The sequence below is a fragment of the Pipistrellus hanaki genome (assembly GCF_964339955.1).
Source record: "Pipistrellus hanaki genome assembly, chromosome: X".
NCBI classification, from domain to species: domain Eukaryota; kingdom Metazoa; phylum Chordata; class Mammalia; order Chiroptera; family Vespertilionidae; genus Pipistrellus; species Pipistrellus hanaki.
The window spans coordinates 91,209,517-91,228,806 of record NC_140524.1 but is presented as its reverse complement, the minus strand read 5'-3'; the positions used below and the strand labels follow the sequence as shown (position 1 = coordinate 91,228,806).

The 19,290-nt window shown below is 41.9% G+C and overlaps 1 protein-coding gene and 1 long non-coding RNA gene across 2 annotated transcripts in view; one reads left to right on the top strand and one right to left on the bottom strand.

The window, feature by feature from the left end:
- The window catches only part of POLA1 (DNA polymerase alpha 1, catalytic subunit), a 311,394-nt gene that overhangs the window by 8,170 nt on the left and 283,934 nt on the right, over nt 1–19,290 (top strand). The window contains exons 3-10 of the mRNA XM_084869425.1: nt 2,521–2,617; nt 4,014–4,094; nt 8,822–8,937; nt 9,384–9,446; nt 10,540–10,632; nt 11,070–11,157; nt 12,399–12,603; nt 12,690–12,868. Of these exons, the coding sequence (XP_084725551.1) occupies nt 2,521–2,617; nt 4,014–4,094; nt 8,822–8,937; nt 9,384–9,446; nt 10,540–10,632; nt 11,070–11,157; nt 12,399–12,603; nt 12,690–12,868 (922 nt within the window). The remainder of the gene's footprint in view (nt 1–2,520; nt 2,618–4,013; nt 4,095–8,821; nt 8,938–9,383; nt 9,447–10,539; nt 10,633–11,069; nt 11,158–12,398; nt 12,604–12,689; nt 12,869–19,290) is intronic.
- The window catches only part of LOC311614722, a 520,998-nt gene that overhangs the window by 226,625 nt on the left and 275,083 nt on the right, over nt 1–19,290 (bottom strand). The gene's annotated exons all lie outside the window — the stretch shown is intronic.

Genomic DNA, 19,290 nt, shown 5'->3' with positions numbered 1-19,290 from the left:
GCAATGATTTTAGAGATAAAGTCAAAATGACTTGTTTCTCAAAATGATTTTTAAGAAAAGTTTTCTGGTATCTTTTTGAATAAGTGAGTTGATTAAATAAGAGACAGAGTATGCCCCTTAGACTTCAACCAACAAAAATCACCTGCCCTCCCCCCCCCAAAAAAAATTTTTGGTCAGTACAGCAATATTAATTAGATATTAATTATCCTAGTTGTGTTTGAATTGTCAAAAACTTAATTTGCTAGGGCAGGTAGTTTCTGTTATCAGATGGTAGAAAGCCAACATTTGCCAGTGATCCCTATAGAATAAACAGGAGGTGAAAACAAAGCTTAGTCCTGAAATTATGGCAGAAATCCAGTCATTCTAACCATTGTACTTGCAAAGCTTGGTGTCCAGGTGTTTTTTCTTAGGGTCTTTGGAGTTAGTTAATTCCTCCACCACTACCCCCACTTGATAAGGCAGAACTGTCAAGAGAAGGGGCAAATTTTGTTGTTATTAATCCTCACCTGATGGATTTTTCCCCATTACTTTTCAGAGAGTCGGAGGGAGGGAGAGAGAAGGAGGGAGGAAGGAAGACTGGACTAGAGAGAGACAGAGACAGATAGAGACATAGACATCAATATGAGAGAGAGAGACATCAATTGGTTGCCTCCTCTGTGAACCCTGACTGGGTCAGGGATTGAACTTAACACCAGGGGCATGCCCTTGACTGGGACTTGAACCCGAGACTCTTAGGTGCGCAAGTTAACTCTCTAACCCTGAGTAACACTGGCTAGGGTGTGAAGGGGGAAATTTTTAAAGAGGCATCCAAGTACTTGCTAACCAGCCCACCAAATTCTCACCTGGGAAGGCGATGGCCTGTCACCACGGCAGCTGCAGCAGTGGTGTGCATCTGCTCCATTTGTTGCTTTAACTGGGCTGAGGTGGTCTGCTCTATTCATGCCAGTGGTTCACGGTGTTTTAGGGCTCTGGCAGTAGGACAGCCTGTATGATTGGAGGACTTGCCACTCTCTGGACTTGCCCTCCAAGTTGCTCAGCGTTGTTGTTTTTTAACTGAAGTATAATTGTTATACAGTACTGTATTAGTTTCAGGTGTATAGCATGGAGATTTGACTTTATAGACTTTATAAAATGACCACCACAATAAGTCGAATAACTGTTCAACCAAATATAATTCAAACGGGAAAATCTCCTTTTATCCCCCTCTCAAATTTAGCAAAACACTATATTCTGCAGTTACCCTCGAAATGGTTTTTGAATGATTCCCCTTTTGAATTTTGTCACCTTACAAAGTTGATTTAATATTGTTTATATTCCCCATCTTATACACTATATGCCCATGACTTATTTTTTTTAAAATACATTTTATTGATTTATTACAGTGAGGAAGGGAAAGAGAAAGAGATAGAGAGCCAGAAACATCAATGAGAGAGAAACATCAATCAGCTGCCTCTCGCACAACCCCGCCACTGGGGATGTGCCCGCAGCCAAGGTACATGCCCTTGACCGGAATCGAACCTGGGACCTTTCAATCTGCAGACCGACGCTCTATCCACTGAGCCAAACCGGTTTTGGCTTATTATTTTTTTTTAATATCAAGTTTGTACCTCTTGATTCACTTCACCCATTTTATCCACCCTCCCCAACTGGCGACCGTCAGTCTGTTCTCTGTATCTATGAGTCTGGTTTTGTTTTGTTTTTTAGATTCCAAATATAAGTGAAATCATATGATACTTACCTTTCTCTAGCTTATTTCACTTAACAGAATGCCTGCAAAGTCTATCCATGTTGTCCCAACTGACAAGATTTCATCCATTTTTATGTTTGAGTAATATTATATACATAGACCACTCCTTTATGCATTTGTCTATTGATGGACCTTAGATTGCTTCCAGTAGCTCAGTTTTTGTGTCTCTGCAGTCGTAAGACCTGAGAAAGGCGGGGGATCAGTGGTAATTCACACAGAAATCACTCAAAACCCATATGTAGTGTATCTGGAATATAGTGTGTTTTGCTATCTTTTGGAGGGGGTTAAAGGGTGAGGTTTTTCCTTTCGAATTATATTTGGTTGGATGAATAGTTATTAAAATTATCATCTGTGCGCAGGGCAACCTGAGCTGGTGGAGAGGGAGGTGACATGCCTTACAGGTTTGCTAAGTACAGGAGAAACCAATCTAGAAATTATAAGTGAATAATCCCCAAAGCAGCTAATGAAGAATTGGCTATAATTCAGTTTGTTTTTTATGAAGTAGATGAGTAATTGATGGTGTGACAAGTATATTATGCTAATGGAATAATTTAATATCTTATGTTAACACCCACCTAAAAGGAATACTAAGCTAATTGATGTCTATTTAAGGAAAACCCCGCAGTGGTGTTGAATGTCAGAACTCATGATTTGGTTGCAGCTATTCCTTCAGGCTGCCGTTCCAGTTTCAATTTTGACAATTTTTTTTTCACATCAGAATTGTTTAACGCTTTCACTCCATTTGAAGCTTTCTCAAACTTGTGTGATGGCAGGTCGAGGACTTCACAAGTGTTTATGAAGAGGTTGATGAAGAACAGTATTCGAAGCTAGTTCAGGCACGCCAGGATGATGACTGGATCGTGGATGATGGTATGTAGGAAGAAGTTGCCTGCCAGGCACTGTCTTAGTTGTGTTTCGTACTGCCTTACATGTGTCGATGCAAAGCTCTGTAAAGATCATACCTTTGGTTTGGACTTTCCTCAAATACATTGTTTGGAAGCAGAACAATAGAACATTTATTTAGGGGCATTTTGGAGAATCCAGGCACATTCCTCAGGATGTAGTATAAATCCTCCAGGAAATGGCTGTGTAGAAACCAGGAGGAGCCATGTACTTGTGTGTTATCCCCATGTAAGGCGGGGATAAGAAAACTAGCTCACAGAATGGCTGTGAAGACTGCATTACTATGTGCGTGAGTTCTGCCTTGGGCAGTGCAAAGCACCATGCAAAGGGTGGCCCATGTGTTCTTCCACCACTTATGGAAAGTTCGAGGTTTCTGCTAGTGCGGTGTGACTTCTTGGGCGTGAGAATGGTGACCACAGGGAGAAGGTGTAGACTGCACCTGTGACTATTTGCTAGTATGTTTCTGCTTCTGTAATGAGACTCAGCTCTAGTGCCAGTTTCCCTCATAGAATGAAGTGCTTTTCTGGGCTTGTGATCTTCATTCTTTTATGTTTTATAGAAGCCCAGTGCACAAAATTCGTGCACTCGGGGGTCAGGGGGGTCCTTCAACCTGGCCTTCGCCCTCTCACAGTCTGGGAGCCCTCAGTCGGACATCCTTAGCACTGCCACGGAGGGAGGACAGTCTCCCGCCACCACCGCTGCACTTGCCAGCCATGAGCCTGGCTTCTGGCTGAGCGGTGCTCCCCCTGTGGGAGTGCACTGACCACCAGGGGGCAGCTCCTGCACTGAGTGTCTGGCCCCTGGTGGTCAGTGCGTGACATAGTGACCTGTTGTTCCTCTGTTTGGTCGATTTGCATATTAGCCTTTTATTATATAGGATGCTTCTGGTAGAGTAAAACTACTGTAAAGTACTTTCTGTAGTAGACTTTGATCCTGTGGGCCAAATCATTTCCCCAGCTGACCTAGGTAGGTGCAGCCATACATCAGAGAGATTGTGGGTCTGGTTCCAGACCACACAATAAAGTGAGTATTGCAATAAAGCAAGCTGTAATCTTTTTGCTGGTGAAGGGCCTTGCTTTCAATTTGTAAAGAAATACAACATTGGGGAAGCTCAGTAAAGCGAAGCAGAGTAAAACGATGGATGTCTGTATAGTAGCTAGCCTTTGGTTTTAATTCGGAAACCTTGTGTGGGTGCTGTTTTGTCTGACACCTATTTGAACAGGATTCTGCTCACTTAAAAATGGCACAGGACGGGGAGAACATCTGAGTGGGTCTAAAGGTTATGCATTTTGTGATATGGTCCTGGCTAACATATTGGCCAGTTTTAGAAACTTGATCCCAATGTTACATTTTGTTCCTGCAGATGGTGTCGGCTATGTGGAGGATGGCCGAGAGATTTTTGATGATGACCTTGAAGATGATGCCCTTGATTCTCAAGGACTAGGTACCTACATTTTGTTTTCCAGAAGACACCATGTTGATATTTAAAGAACTGTTTAAAATTTGAGATGACTTGGTACTTTGATACTGTTTCCTTTCAGGGAAGCGTACCTATCACGATTGTTTTTAGGTAGAAGAAATGTTCTATTATATTGAGAGGAGCATAGTTGTTTAGAAAATTAAATATAAAAAGCAAAAATACAAGAAATGAAAAAGCAAAAATACAAGAAATGAAGTTTTGTGTTTCTATTGTCCAAAGAATTTGGTTTTTCCTATTTTAGAATGTTCAGTCTTTTTTTTTTTTTTTTTAATCCTCACCTGAGGTTATTTTTCCATTTATTTTTAGAGAGAGTGGAAGGGAGGAGGAGAAGAAGGAGAGAGAGAGAGAGAGAGAGAGAGAGAGAGAGAGAGAGAGAGAGAGAGAGAGAGAGAGAGAGAAACATTGTTGGTTACCTCTCACGAGAGACAGACACAGAGAGAGAGAGAGAGAGAGAGAGAGACAGACAGACAGACAGAGACACATTGTTGTTGCCTCACACGAGCCCCAACCAGGGCCAGGGATTGAGCCTGCAATCGAGGAACGTGCTCTGCACCGGAATTGAACCCGGGACCCTTCAGTCCTGGGGCCGATGCTCTATCCACTGAGCAAACGGGCTAGGGCAGGAATTTTTCAGTCTTGTAGTCATTTTAGACTTGCTGACTTAGATAAGTGATGCCTTTTAATTGGAATTTTAGCTCTTTGATAATAGTGTAGTACTTCAATAAGGTTTAGAACTTAATCTACTTGCTTTGTTTAATTGAAATTTAAAATGATAATGAATGGATGTGTCAGACTATCTTAGCTGAACAATTACTGGCAAACATTTTTTTTTTTTTTTTTTTGTAAACATGCCTGATTTAGTTTCTGTCAGATGATAAGGGAAAATTCTCTTATTTTCTGGTTTAGTTCTTTCTCAGCAAACTATGGCCCACTCACAGCGGTTTATTTTTAAACAGCTTTATTGAGATATAATTCACATGTTATGCAATTCACCTATTTAAAGTATACATACATTTAAACACATATGGTGTTTAATGTACTCACAGAGTTGTGTAGCCATCACCAGTTTCCCATTTTCATTAACCTAGGAGGATATCATGCCTGTTACTGTATAGTCCTTGGGCTAATACTGGTTTTTACATTTCTAAAGAATGTTTTTTTTAAAAAGAAAGATGCCAAGAAGAATATCAAACAGCGTAAGAGAGACTTACGTTGCCTCAAAGTCTAAATTCTGTGCTGTCTTGCCCTTTTCAGAAAGTCTGGACCCTAATTTGTAGATTAACATTTTGCAATATGTGTTCACTTTCTCCCTCTTCACTCTACCCACAACCACATACAGAGACTTAATTTTTGGTGAATTTACTGAAAGTAAGTTGTCCATGACAATTCACTTGTACAGTGCTTCAGCAGTTACCTTCTAAGAACATGGACATTTGTCTATTTGCCATTCTCATAATATTATCTAATATATTGTTCATAGTAAGATTTTCCCAGTTAACCTAGTAATGTCTTTCATAGCTATTTCTAAAAATGCAGAGTCCACTTTAGCTTTCATGTCTCTTTATTTTTTTAAATTATATTTTATTGATTTTTTACAGAGAGGAAAGGAGAGAGATAGAGAGCTAGAAACATCGATGAGAGAGAAACATCGACCAGCTGCCTCTTCCACACCCCTCACGGGGATGTGCCCGCAATCAATGTACATGCCCTTGACCGGAATCGAACCTGGGACCCCTCAGTCCGCAGACCGACGCTCTACCCCTGAGCCAAACCGGTTTCGGCAGAACTAAAAGATTTGATGTCTGTTTATGTTGTGAGTCTGTACTGATACATTAGATTGAAACCCAATCCTACACCGTTCTTCATCTTCCCCAGTTCTCTATTTGTATCTACCTTAATGACCAATGAAAACCCTTGTCTTCTAAAATTTCACAAAATAATATTGGAAATTTTAGAATCACTAAATCTATAATACCTCTACCAACAACCTTTCTAAAGTTTGTCATTTCTTTGAAATTTTATTCTTGGCATATAACCTGTTAAGTTTGTATAGTCAGAGTGTTGTCTTCAAAAGCTGTGTGGAAGTCATTTTTGTGTGTGTGCTGTATCATCAGTTTACTATATAGGTTTATTTTGTTGTATTCAAATTTTAGTTTAAAAAATTCTTTTTGTTTTCATTTTATTTTTTTTAATATCATAAAACATTTTTGTGATTTAAAAATTAAAATTGTATCAAGATATTAAGGTAAGATCTTACTCTAATTCCTATGCTTTCTACTTGTCCCTACTCATCTCCACAGGTAACTATTTTTAATAGTTTCTGATTATTCTTCCTGTCTTCCCTTTTATAGAAAATAAGAATGTGTATTTTTTTTGTCATGTGTAATGTTATTTATTTATTCATTCGTGGCTTAAATTAGACTATCTTCCTGGTTTCTGACAAACTATGTAACTCTACACACTGGTACCATATTGGTAGCAGTATGGCTAATTGTGTAATCCTAGTTTTTGTTAGTCTGTGACAAAGAGAATGAAATGAAATGATCCCATGTGCTTTTTCATCTCCTTAAACAGGAGAATTCGTGCACTGGTAGGGTCCCTCAGCTTGGCCTGTGCCCTCTCGCAATCTGGGAACCCTCGGGGGGGTGTTGGAGAGCTGGTTTCGGCCCGGTCTCCACAGGCCAGTTGGTCAGTGTGTGTCATAACTATCACCTGGTCGGCTGGTCAGCCGGTCGCTTAGACTTTTATGTATATAGATTGCTAAATTCTCCACCGTAGGAGTTGTCTAATTTTACACTCCCATTAACAATGTATGAATGTCTGCTTAGACCCCCATGGCTTCACCAACAGAGTTTGTTGTCAAGCTTTTGCATTTTTGCCGCTCTAATATGTGAGAAATGACATCTTGTGATTTTCACTTGCATTTCTTTTACACATGTAGTTGGGCATTTTTTTCATAAAACTTATAGTTGTTTATATAGACAGGCATACCTCAGGTATATTGTGGGTTCTGTTCCAGTCCATTGCAATAAAGTGAATATTGCAATAAAGCAAGGCATAATATTTTTGATGGTGGAGGGTCTTGCCTTTAATTTGTAAATAATGCAACATCTATGAAGCACAGTAAGTCAAGCACAGTAAAATGAGATATGCCTGTATTTTTAGGCGAGCCATATATTTGTGTTTATTACCCACACTAGAGGCCAGTGCTCAAAATTCATGCACGGGGGGTGAGGCGTGGTGTCCCTCAGCCCAGCCTGCACCCTCTCCAATCTGGGACCCCTCTGGAAATGTCCGACTGCAGGGATTGGGCCTAAACCAGACATCAGACATCCCTCTCATCATCCGGGACCGCTGGCTCCTAACTGCTCACCTTCCTGCCTGCCTGCCAGCCTGATTGCCCACAACTGCCCTCCCCTGCCACAACCCGCTGCCTCTGCCGAGCCCCGCCTCCGTTGTGCGAGTGGCCATCTTGTGACCATCATCTCGTTAGGGTGTGATGCGTGAGGGCGTGACAAACACCTAAGCTGCTATTAGTATAGATTCCTATTGGGGTTTGGGGCTTTTTTAATATTAGAGAAATTGGTCCTTTATCTGTGAAACATGGTAAGAATTTTCTTCTGTTTTGTCTATAAACTTGTTTCTTATTTAACGGAAATGGAACCGTGAGCTCCAGGTTCATAGGTTGCCGCTCAACACTGAGCCCATGCCAGCTGGGCTGATTACTTTCTTTACAAATGGGTAGCCAGCATTACTTATTAAAAAAATCCATATTGTCCCCAGGGATATGAGATGCCACCTTTATTATATGCTAAATTTCCATAAGTAAATGAGTCTTTTTGTACACTCTCTGTTTCTGTTCTATGTATTCCTGTGCCACCACCACACTATATTAAACCTTTGTACGCCATAAGCATCTATAGATTTTTTAAACTCAAAATATTGTGGCATGTGGGATGCTTTCCGTTTTGGACGCGTGGCAGTTATCTAGTTAATTATATTCATTCGAGGTCTTTTTAAGGTAGAGACTGCTCTGGAATGACTCAGAAAGCAAGAGTAAAATTGACACTACGAGAATAGTTCACAGGTGATTTACATTCACATGATCATAAGAGCATGGCACAGGTTGTTCTTTACTGTGTAAATGTCTCTATTGGTTTAGTGTTGCTACAACATATTGCGTGTATATAGTTGCTATTCTTCATAAAATGGAAATTAGGATGCTGCAATATCATAAGTGATAATCCTATTTTTTTAAAGCTTAGTTGCCTTTTCAGATTCAGTCTACTGCTAAAAAGGCAATCTCATGGGGACTGTGAGGCTAATCCCCTGCCTTCAGATGAACTTGATCTTTTGATTTCTATGGGTAAAACAGAACCCCCCCCCCCCCACCTTTTAGGAAGATTTTTATTCACACTAACAAGAGCAATTAAACAGTTACACTTAGTAACTTATCCAGATATTTTACTGGTATTTTCATCAGTTTTCGAAATAACATTCAGCCCAAGTTTTCCTGATTTCAGCTGTTTTAAAAATTCTTCCATCTCTACCTTGCATAAAGTTTCATGTTTTTGTATTTTGAATTCTTAACAGTTTTCTTCTCAAATTCTCATATACAGAGAGCAGGTGACTAGACTTTTTCATTTTGGTTTTTGGCAGTGCTTGTTTCTAAATAATTTATATTCCAACAGTAAACAATAGTAAAACTCGCAACAAAGAAAAGAAGAATGTAAAGAAGTCTGTGGTGACAAAACCAAACAATATCAAGTCAATGTTTATTGCCAGTGCCGGGAAGAAAACTGGTGATGTGAGTTTTATGTTTTTCTTCTATTTTGTCTTTCCTTTTGTGAAAATAATTTAGTGTTTGAGTATACAGACAATAGGTGCTCTCTATGTTTGAGCTCAAATATTTGAGTAATATTTCCCAAATTTCTATCACTAATTTGAATGTAGATTTGTAGGTGAATTTAGGCACCTCAGTGGTTGGAACTTGGAGATAGAAAAGAAAATTGAATAAGAAAGCTGAACTGACTGTAGTGATTTCAGTGATTAGCAGGAGGATCATGGAAATAGAGGATGGGGGCTCTAGGTTTGGGAGTGATGTACACGCACATGGTTGTTCATACCTGTGACTGGTAGATGAGTACTCAGTGAAGACGGAAGAGATTCGGTTCTTCCTTTCGTAGACATGTGTTCTGGGTGAAAATGGGAAGTGCAGGACTATTTCATTCTACCTTCCTTTCTACCTTCCAGAAAGCTATAGATTTGTCCAAGGATGATCTGCTAGGTGACATTCTACAAGATCTGACCACTGAGGTAAGTGAATCTCTGGGAGTTTTTATTTATTTATTTTTAAAAAATATATATTTTATTGATTTTTTACAGAGAGGAAGAGAGAGGGATAGAGAGTTAGAAACATCAATGAGAGAGAATCATCGATCGGCTGCCTCTTGCACGCCTCCTACTGGAGATGTGCCCGCAACCAAGGTACATGCCCTTGACCGGAATTGAACCTGGGACCTTTTAGTCCGCAGGCCGACGCTCTATACTGAGCCAAACCGGTTTCGGCAAATCTCTGGGAGTTTTTAAATATTCAGGGGCCATCAGCTGAATAAATAGTTCAGTAATTGAACAAAAAAGACTATTGCCAGAATTAAAAAAAAAATGCAGCGAAAACATCACCACCACCACCACCACAAAAAACAACCCCAAACCAATGAACAACCCTTCAGATTGCTTTCTTCTCACCATTTTAGGTGAGAGTACTTTCCAGCTGTTACAAGCTATGCAATCCTGTTGATGGAGCTGTGTGTGTGTGTGGGGGGTGTTTGAGGTAGTAAGAATACACACAAGAGTCAGCGTTGGGAATGCACTCAGTTGCTGCAGTGCATGTTCCCAAAATAGATGGAGGCCTGTCAGTCTGTACCATTAAGCGTGAGATCCTTGTCTAGAATTCCCAGTGGGGACAAAGGAAGAGTCGGTGAGCTGTCCCTCATAGAACTCAGACATGCTCAGCTGTTCCGGGAATTTGCTGTTTCACAAAAAACTAACCTCTCCTTTAGAGGTGCATGTCTTTCTAAATGACCCTTGATTAAAATGACATCCACTAACATCATGTAGTTCCAGCTTGACAGCTTTTAAATGTAATATTCCGGAAGGGTAAGGGAAAAGTATGATAAGTTTTGAAAAGAAAAATTGGTCAGGAGCGGATTCAATATCTATTCTGGGTTTCTAGTGAGTCTGTGGTAGGGTTGCTATAGTAACCTCAGTGCATGAACATAGATCCATGGAGGGAACAGGGAAGGAAAAATGCTTTGCTCATTGGGCTTCAATGGGGAGAGAAATGTACTTTTTCTGGCTTGTGGTAAACCAAGCGCGGCGATGAAGTGTTTCTTACCCCTCCTTTCAGACACCTCAAATAACCCCACCACCCGTACTAATACCGAAGAAGAAAAGATCCATTGGAGCGTCACTGAATCCTTTCTCTGTGCACACCCCCAAGGTAAAGTGTGTGGAAATACCTTCCAACTCGATGTACATTATCGCTTAAAATTTATTTGGTTGCTTTTCTATGTGAGCGAAATACCTTTGCATTTGTTCTTGATTTTTTTTGTTTTAAATGAGGACTCCCATTTCATCATATAGTTTCATGTATATCAAAAATAGCATGTGCCTGCTTTTGTCATAGTAAATTTTGTGGTTAAGTAGCACGTGTTTATTATAGGTATTACCACTGAGCTAAATGTAATACTTTTCCTCCTGGAAACAAGCATTTCTTTTGTAAACCTAGGGAAAAGTAAAATAATCGAAGCTGTTGCATTAATAATACACAAAGTTGTTTTATAAACGGGAACTGTCATTATCTCTGGGCAGGGCAGGACAGTGTGCTCATTTTTAGTATGCAGGTCTAACTGAGTGAACATTTAAACACGTTTACAGGTAGTTCCTTCAGGAAAAACTGCTTCCCCTGCCTCGAAGAAGGAGCCTCTGTTAACCCCTGTTCCTCTTCCACGTGCTGAATTGGCTGGTAAGTAAGCTGTCAGGCAGAATCTGATTTCCTGAAGGAACTAGAGCTATTTCTTAGGCAGGATCAACAGCATCTGAGAAAGATGAATACAGTAGGGACTCTCTCCCATTTAGAACTGCATTCATACAAATTATTCCCTTCTGAAGGGGGCTTTTCACAATTTAGTGCAGGGGTCTTCAAACTACGGCCCGCGGGCCACATGCGGCCCGCAGAGGAGTCTGATCCTGCCCGCCAGGTTTTTTGGGCAGTGAGCGCAGCTGAGGTGTTACAGTAGGAATTAGTAGTTCATATAGTCCGGCCCTCCAGCTCTCTGAGGGACCGTGATCTGGCCCCCACTTTAAAAAGCTTGAGGACCCCTGATTTAGAGGCTTATGGATATCAGATCCCAACTGTGAAGCTCTAGCCTTGATGTTGGAGCCTGATGGCCATTGAGAGGTGGCAGGGACCCATACCTTAGGACCTCCCACCTTCCCCCACTCCCTCTTCCCTCTCCATGGAGAAACAAGACCTTCACATTTCCACAGTAGAGCTATAGGTTTGTGCTTAACAGTTCTACTCATTCCCTACTCACTTTTTCCTTCTTCCGTCATTCATGCCTGGTTTCCTGAACCCCTCACTTACTTGATTGACCTTACGTACTACACCTGTGTCCCAGCCTGTAAGGGCTCCTTCCTTCACTGTTCACCTGGTGGCTTCTACTCCTTCGAGACTCATCAGTGATGTTTCTGGAGCCTTCCCTGAATACTGTAGGCAGGCATAAGTTGGAAAATTGTTTCTCCCTCGCCTGTGTATCCCTTTCACAGTGCCTCCGAAGTACTTTGTCTGTACCGCAGTGATAGTACTTATTCTACTGTGATTCTACCGCAGCTTTGTGATTGTCTGCCCCTCTGCATCAAGCATTCTGAGAACAGGCGCCAAGCCTTATTCATTTCTGTGTTAATAAATGGTTGTTGACTATGAAAAAAAAAAAAGATGTCAGGCAGAGGTACAAGAGTGTGGAGCAGTTGCAAAGTGCTGCCCCAAATGGAGGACCCAGGAGGGAGGACGTGGGGGCGATTTTGAAGGTATTTGTGATAGCAAGTTTAAGTGCGAAAGACTTCAATTCACAGCAGTAAAAGTTACAAGGTACATCTAGATTTGGAGGTTGACGGGATGCAAATACAGCGTGGGAAAAGGGTAGGCCCTATGGCTGTGCTAAGGAGGCCGCAGTTTGTGATGGGCATGGGCAATGCTGCCTGCAGGAGAGCCAGCGCCAGCAGCGGTGTGCACACACGACAAGAAGGAGTCAGGGGCCATCGATTTTGAAGATGTTGACTTTGACGAGCCCATGGAAGCTGAGGAGGTGAATGCGGAGCCTGTGGCTGCTAAGACCTGGGACCAAGCGAGTGAGCCAGCGGAGGTGGCGCAACCGGAGGCAGATCCCGGGAAAGGGACCACGCCCTGCTTGTAAGAGCATTCTGACTTTTCTGGCAAGTAGCGCTACGATTGCTTTGTTGGATTTTGACAAGTTTTTGACAATGTGGTTTTTGCAGAGGAGGTTTTCTCCCAGATGTCTCTTGTTGGGACATCGATCAGGAAGATGACAGCAGTTTCTCAGCCCAGGAAGTTCAAGTGGATTCCAGTCACCTGCCACTGGTAAAAGGGGCAGATGAGGAACAAGTGTTTCAGTTTTATTGGCTGGATGCTTATGAAGATCAGTACAACCAACCAGGTAATCATACTGTATGTCTTTAAGATGGAATAGCGCCTGTCCCTTAAATGCGTTAGTGATTGTAACTGGCACAGGCTCTGCACTCACATATGTACATAGTAAGGGTGCATGAGGCACCTGAATGGAGAGCAGCTGTGTCCTGTGAATAATCCTCAAAGATGCTTTTTCCCAAAACCAGTTAGTTATATATGGAATGTGTACTTGTAGTTTACCTTCGTATCCGAAGTTCCAGTTAATATACTTTAAATGGGAATTGTCATGAATTTGTTCATTTGCTCAGCAAATGAAACACAGTTTTGTATGCCAGGCACTGAGATGGGATGAACAGGCTGGACAAATTCTCTATCCTAATAGAACATATATTCTAGTGCGGTAGAGCAGGTGGGGAGGAATAATAGGCAATAAATAAAGGTAAGTTGGTTAATGGTTTTTTTTTTTTTTTTTTTTTAAATATATTTTATTGATTTTTTACAGAGAGGAAGGGAGAGGGATAGAGAGTTAGAAACATCGATGAGAGAGAAACATTGACCAGCTGCCTCTTGTAGACCCCTTACTGGGGATGTGTCTGCAACCCAGGTACATACCCTTGACCAGAATCGAACCTGGGACCTTTCAGTCCGCAGACCAACGCTCTACCACTGAGCCAAACCGGTTTCGGCTGGTTAATGGTTTAAAGGCGGTTAGTTGGGGGATGGACTCGGAAGGCCTGTCTAAGGAGCCCACCTTTGGGCTAAGATTGAGGGCACGTGCAGATCTGCAGAAAGAGCATTTCAGCCTGATGCACCAGTAAGCACAGGCCTGGAGGGAGAAAGGTGGCAGCTTGTTGGTTGTAGCACAGTAATCAAGTGACAAGATTGGTAGAAAATGAAGTTTGAGAAAAAGGCCTAGGGCAGATAAGGAAGAACCTTGAAAGCCATATTAAGGAGTTTAGGTCTTCTTTCAAGAGCCATGGGGAGGTGGTGGAAGATTTTAAGTACCAGCAGGATGGGTGGAATGGCGTTCATATGGTTGGGCATACATTTTATTTTATTTTTATTGTTTTATTTTACTTTTCAAAAATATATATTTTATTGATTTTTTTTTTACAGAGAGGAAGGGAGAGGGATAGAGAGCTAGAAACATCGATGAGAGATAAACATCGACTAGCTGCCTCCTGCACACCCCCTAATGGGGATGTGCCCGCATGCAATGTACATGCCCTTGACCGGAATCAAACCTGAGACCTTTCTGTCTGCAGACCGACACTCTATCCACTGAGCCAAACCGGTTTCGGCCGGGCATACATTTTAACAGGAATCTCCAATTTGTGTGGAGAATAGCGCTTATACATTTGCGTGTGTGAGTATGCCTGTGTGTGTGTGTGTGTGTGTGTGTGTGTGTTGGGGCTGGAACGGGGTAGTGGGAAAGTGTAGAAGCACTGGAGATCAGTCAGTGCAGGACAGGCGTGTAGTAGAGAAAAGTGGATGCATTTAACATGTATTTTGACATGAAGTTGTTGATGGATTGATGTGAGGGTTGACAGAGAGGAGGGATCAAGATTGATTCCCAGGTCCTCCGAATGAGCTGATTCTGTTAATTCTGACTCACAATAGCCAGGAGGCTCTCCAGTTTCCTTTGTGCTCCTTTGAGCCCTTCTTCACTGCAGAGTTGGGCATGACAAAATCTGTTGGATTAGTAGAAAATATACCCTTAAACAGAGATACTTTTATTCAGACCCATTTCTGGATCTGAGGGTAGAAGCAAACTGAATTTTTCAAAATGGTTTCCTGGAGGCTGCATCTGCTGAAAATGGAGTGTAGATGTCAGTGAAGCAAGTGAGTGAGTGAGAAGAGTATTAATTGTCGAACTTGGAGGCCAGATTTACCTTTAAGATAATCAGGCATGGAATTTAATTGGAAAGACCTTAGTGGTCTCTCAGAGGGGAAACAGAAGCAGTAATGTTTTAGCTTATCAACTATCAATATGTGGAAACTCTTGCAGAGCCACTTGAGCAGCAAACTGCCATGTATTAGTTCCTTAGGTAAAGATATAAGCAGTCCTAGAAATGGTATCATATCTACTTTAGCTAGGGCACGTCACTTTGGTTAGAGCCTCTCACCACTTTGACTACCTCCTTGTTACTTGCCAGTGGGAGGTAGGCTGGCAGGTGTGATTCCATGAGACTGAGCAAATATTTCCCATCCAATGCGGAAACCCAGGCTGTCCCATGGTGCGGCTGCATGGGACATTGTTTTCACATGTGCTTCATGGGGCCTCTGGAGCATGGCTGTGTGAGCGGTACTCACTGGAGTTGTGCCACTTTGTGGGCCTGCCCTTCCCACTGCTACTGTCTGTGCTTTGCTGTATTTGCTTGATGTTAGGTTTGATTTTCTATCTTGGTTAATGGTCCAGTCAAAACCGGAAATGTGGGAGCCAGCCTTGATCCCCCCTTTTCCTCACTTCCTTATTAGTTTTCTCTCCTAAAGTAGACGAGGTGTCTTTCTCCTCACAATTCCCACCTCTGGTCCCTTTTTTTATTTTTTTAAATTACAACACGGATGATCTTTTTAAAAAATATATTTTATTGATTTTTTACAGAGAGGAAGGGAGATAGATAGAGAGCTAGAAACGTCGATGAGAGAGAAACATCGACCAGCTGCCTCTTGCACAGCCCCTACCGGGGATGTGCCCGCAACCAATGTACAATACATGCCCTTGACCGGAATCGAACCTGGGACCTTTCAGTCTGCAGACCGACGCTCTACCACTGAGCCAAACCGGCTTCGGCATCTGGTCCCTTCTTGCCTACATCACACCATCGCCAGAGCTACTGCTCAGAAGGGTAACTCTGACCGTGTCATTTCCTTATTAAAAAACACCCACAGTGGTAATCGCTTATAACATGAAAGTCCGAGTTCCTTAACAAGGCTTCCGGTGGCTGCCAATGCATGACTTTTGTGCCCTAGAAATAGCTCCCTGTCTATGCCTGATGCTCTTTATACCATGTCCCCTTACTCATTGTGTTTGACTGGAATGCCCTCATGTGACTCAGCCTGTGTCATCTCCAGGAAGTTTCCTAATCCTCCAGACTGACCCCAAGAGCCCTCTCTCTGTGACCCCATCATACCCTTTTCCATCGTAGCATTTGTCATGTTATTTTGAAAAGATCTGATTCAGTGTTTTTGATTCCCCCAAAAGCCTTTTAACTCCTAGAGGCCTGGGACCTTTTATTTCTAGCTTTCAGTGTGATGTCAGGCATATACTAGGTGTTTAATAAATGATGATTGAAATAAACTTCAGAGATTGACAGTCCTGTAGACAGATACACAGGAAAGATTTCAGAGAATCCAGAGTTGCATTTGCTACCATACTGAGTTTGCCTCTTGCAGCCTTGTAGCAGCATAATGTAAGAATAGGTAGCATAGCCGAGACTGGTTTGGCTCAGTGGATAGAGCGTTGGCCTGTGGACTGAAAGGTCCCGGGTTCGATTCCGGTCAAGGGCATGTACCTTGGTTGCGGGCACATCTCCAGTAGGGGGTGTGCAAGAGGCAGCTGGTCGATGTCTCTCTCTCATCGACGTTTCTAACTCTCTATACCTCTCAATTCCTCTCTGTAAAATCAATAAAAAAAAAAAGTAGGTAGCATAGCCCTGGCTGGTTTGCTACAATGGTTAGAGCTGTCAGCCCATGCACTGAAGGGTTGTGGGTTTGATTCCTGATCAACGGGTTGGGGTGCATGCAGGAAGCAACCAGTCTGTGTGTCTCACATCTGTGTTTCCTCCCTCTCTCTCTGAGAAAAGCAATGCAAAAAGTATCCTCAGGTGAGGATTAACCACAACAAAAGAATAGGTAGAACAAAAGTAGATGGTGCACCCCTCCAGGGTAATTCACACATAAAGCATCAGATTGCTAGTGTCAATTGCCAAGGATTGCAACCTTCAGGAACAACAATCCTCTTTCTTTCCTGTGTGAAAAGGAGCATATTATTTCCACCTCTTATTAATACTCTTATTAAAAAACAGAGCATTGGCCGAAACCGGTTTGGCTCAGTGGTAGAGCGTCGGTCTGCAGACTGAAAGGTCCCAGGTTCGATTCCGGTCAAGGGCATGTACCTTGGTTGCGGGCACATCCCCAGTGGGGGGTGTGCAAGAGGCAGCTGGTCGATGTTTCTCTATCATCGACGTTTCTGGCTCTCTATCTCTCTCCCTTCCTCTCTGTAAAAAATCAATAAAATATATTTAAAAAAAAAACAACAAAAAACAAAACAAAAACAGAGCATTGTTTTACAGGGGAAGGTCTTGAGCTACATTGTCCACTGTGATAGCTACTGGCCATATGTAGCTCTTTAAATTTAAATAAAAATTAAAATTCAGCTTCTCAGCCACTAGTCACATTTCAAGTGCTCAATAGCCACATGTCACTAATAGCTACCGTATTCATGGATGTCACAGATACAGACAGAACAATTCCCCCAAAGCCATTGGAACTCTTGGGGTGGGGCCTTTTATTTCCAGCTTTCAGAGCAATGCTCGGCAGTGTTGAATTTCTTTTTTTTTTTAATTGATTTCATTTATAGAGAGAGAGGAAGGGAAAAAGAGAGAGAAACATACATGTGAGAATGACACATCGATTGGCTGCCTCCTGCACGCCCCCTACCTGGGATTGAGCCTGCAGCCTGGATATGTGCTCTGACTGGGAATCCTTTCACTGTACTGGATGACACCCAATCGGGCCACGTAGGCTGGGCAGTGCTGACATTTCTCCCATCCAAGTACTAACCAGGCCCGACCCTGCTTAGCTTCCGAGATCAGATGAGATCGGGTGCGTTCAGGGTGGTATGGCCGTAGACAGTGCTGACATTTCTATCGGCCAGTGCTAGTCTGTATCGGAGTAGATATTGGAGGTTAAAATTGAGGCACTAAAGCACAGGATATTTGTGAAGCAACCAGTTTATACGATGTATTATTGAATTCCTGGTACTAACCCATAGTCATGGATAATCCTCTTCAACCACCTTTGGGAAATATTTTGCAATGAAAAGAAGTACTTGTCTGTTATTGGTCTGTCTTCCAAATGCTAAGGTAAACGGAATTTTCTAATGGTGGATAATGCCTGGGAGATCTTCTAGTCCAGTAATTCACTTATAGAGGAGGAAGCTGAGGGTCTGAAAACGAAGTGGTCAGCTCTTCAGTGGCAGAGTTCTGGGCTTCTCACCCTCAGGCCTGCTGTTCTGTGCTACTTTTCAAGTTTTGTGTCCTCGTGATCGATGCCAATGGGTTAAATAAGACAGCTTTTAAAAAGTCCTTTAATCTCAGAGGGTTGAACAGCTTCATCTTGATAGAAGGTAATGATCACTGAGCCTTGGTGAAATCAATGCCGCTAATAAAAACGAAGTACTCCCAAAGACCCTGTTATTGTTTCTCAGTTCCTTACAGATTCTAAGTAAGTCAGTTGTTGCTGAATGCTCCATAATTATGAAAAGAATCTTACTCTTTGCATATGGGAAGATATCCTGTCTTCATTACGACTTTTTAAAGGTTGAATAATCCTGACTGCACCTGGTTTCAGCTAGTTACTGGGGGGTGGGGAGGGGAAGGGATGGGATCTTTGTTTACCATGATCTTTCTGTGGCAAATGAGGCATAAACAGTGTCAAATGTGTTGCATGAAGTGTGATATTAGTTTGACTGTAAAATGAGCTATTTGAATCTTTGAATCCAATATTAGGGCCTTTATTTTTCTTTGCTTGGAATTTTGTTTTTTTCATCTCTAACTGTTATAAGGATGACTTTTAATTTTCTGCACTACTGAGATTTTTTTCTTTTTAATCATCTCCACAGTCCCCCCTTCCCTCCCCCCAACCCCCCACCTGCCTCTTTCCCCCCAGATGAAAAATCACACAACTCTTGTAAGAATTTTAATCATCTTCAGAAATGAAAATTCTTAGATGGTCTTATTTCTACTAGAATGAGTGACAAAAGGAAGCACTGATGAGCTATCGTGTGAAACCAGAGTAATTAGCCTTGTGTACCGTAGCCTTTATATATGCCAGATTTTTCTTAATGTCTCAGATAAATGGCCATGTTGAGTAGCTATGTTGGTTCCTGCTGTCTAATTATTCACGGAGTCAAGAATTTAGCACAGTGATCATCTCTTTAGTTTGACTAGCAAATCTCTGGAGTCCTATCTTGACGTCCAGTTTTCATGAACAATGAATTGATGTCTAGAAAGGCTTTCTTTGACTTTGTAGTATATATTACAGAGGGATTTCAAAAGGAACGTGTCTGTTGAGTTGGTTATTAATCCATTTGTTAAACTGAAATAGAGGAGAGGAACATTATAAACACTACTTAGCTAGGTGTCTTTAAGTAGTCTGTGAGGTCGAAGGGTTGAAACAGTAGATAGTAGTTGAACCCTATTATGAGACATTTATTATTACTTGGAA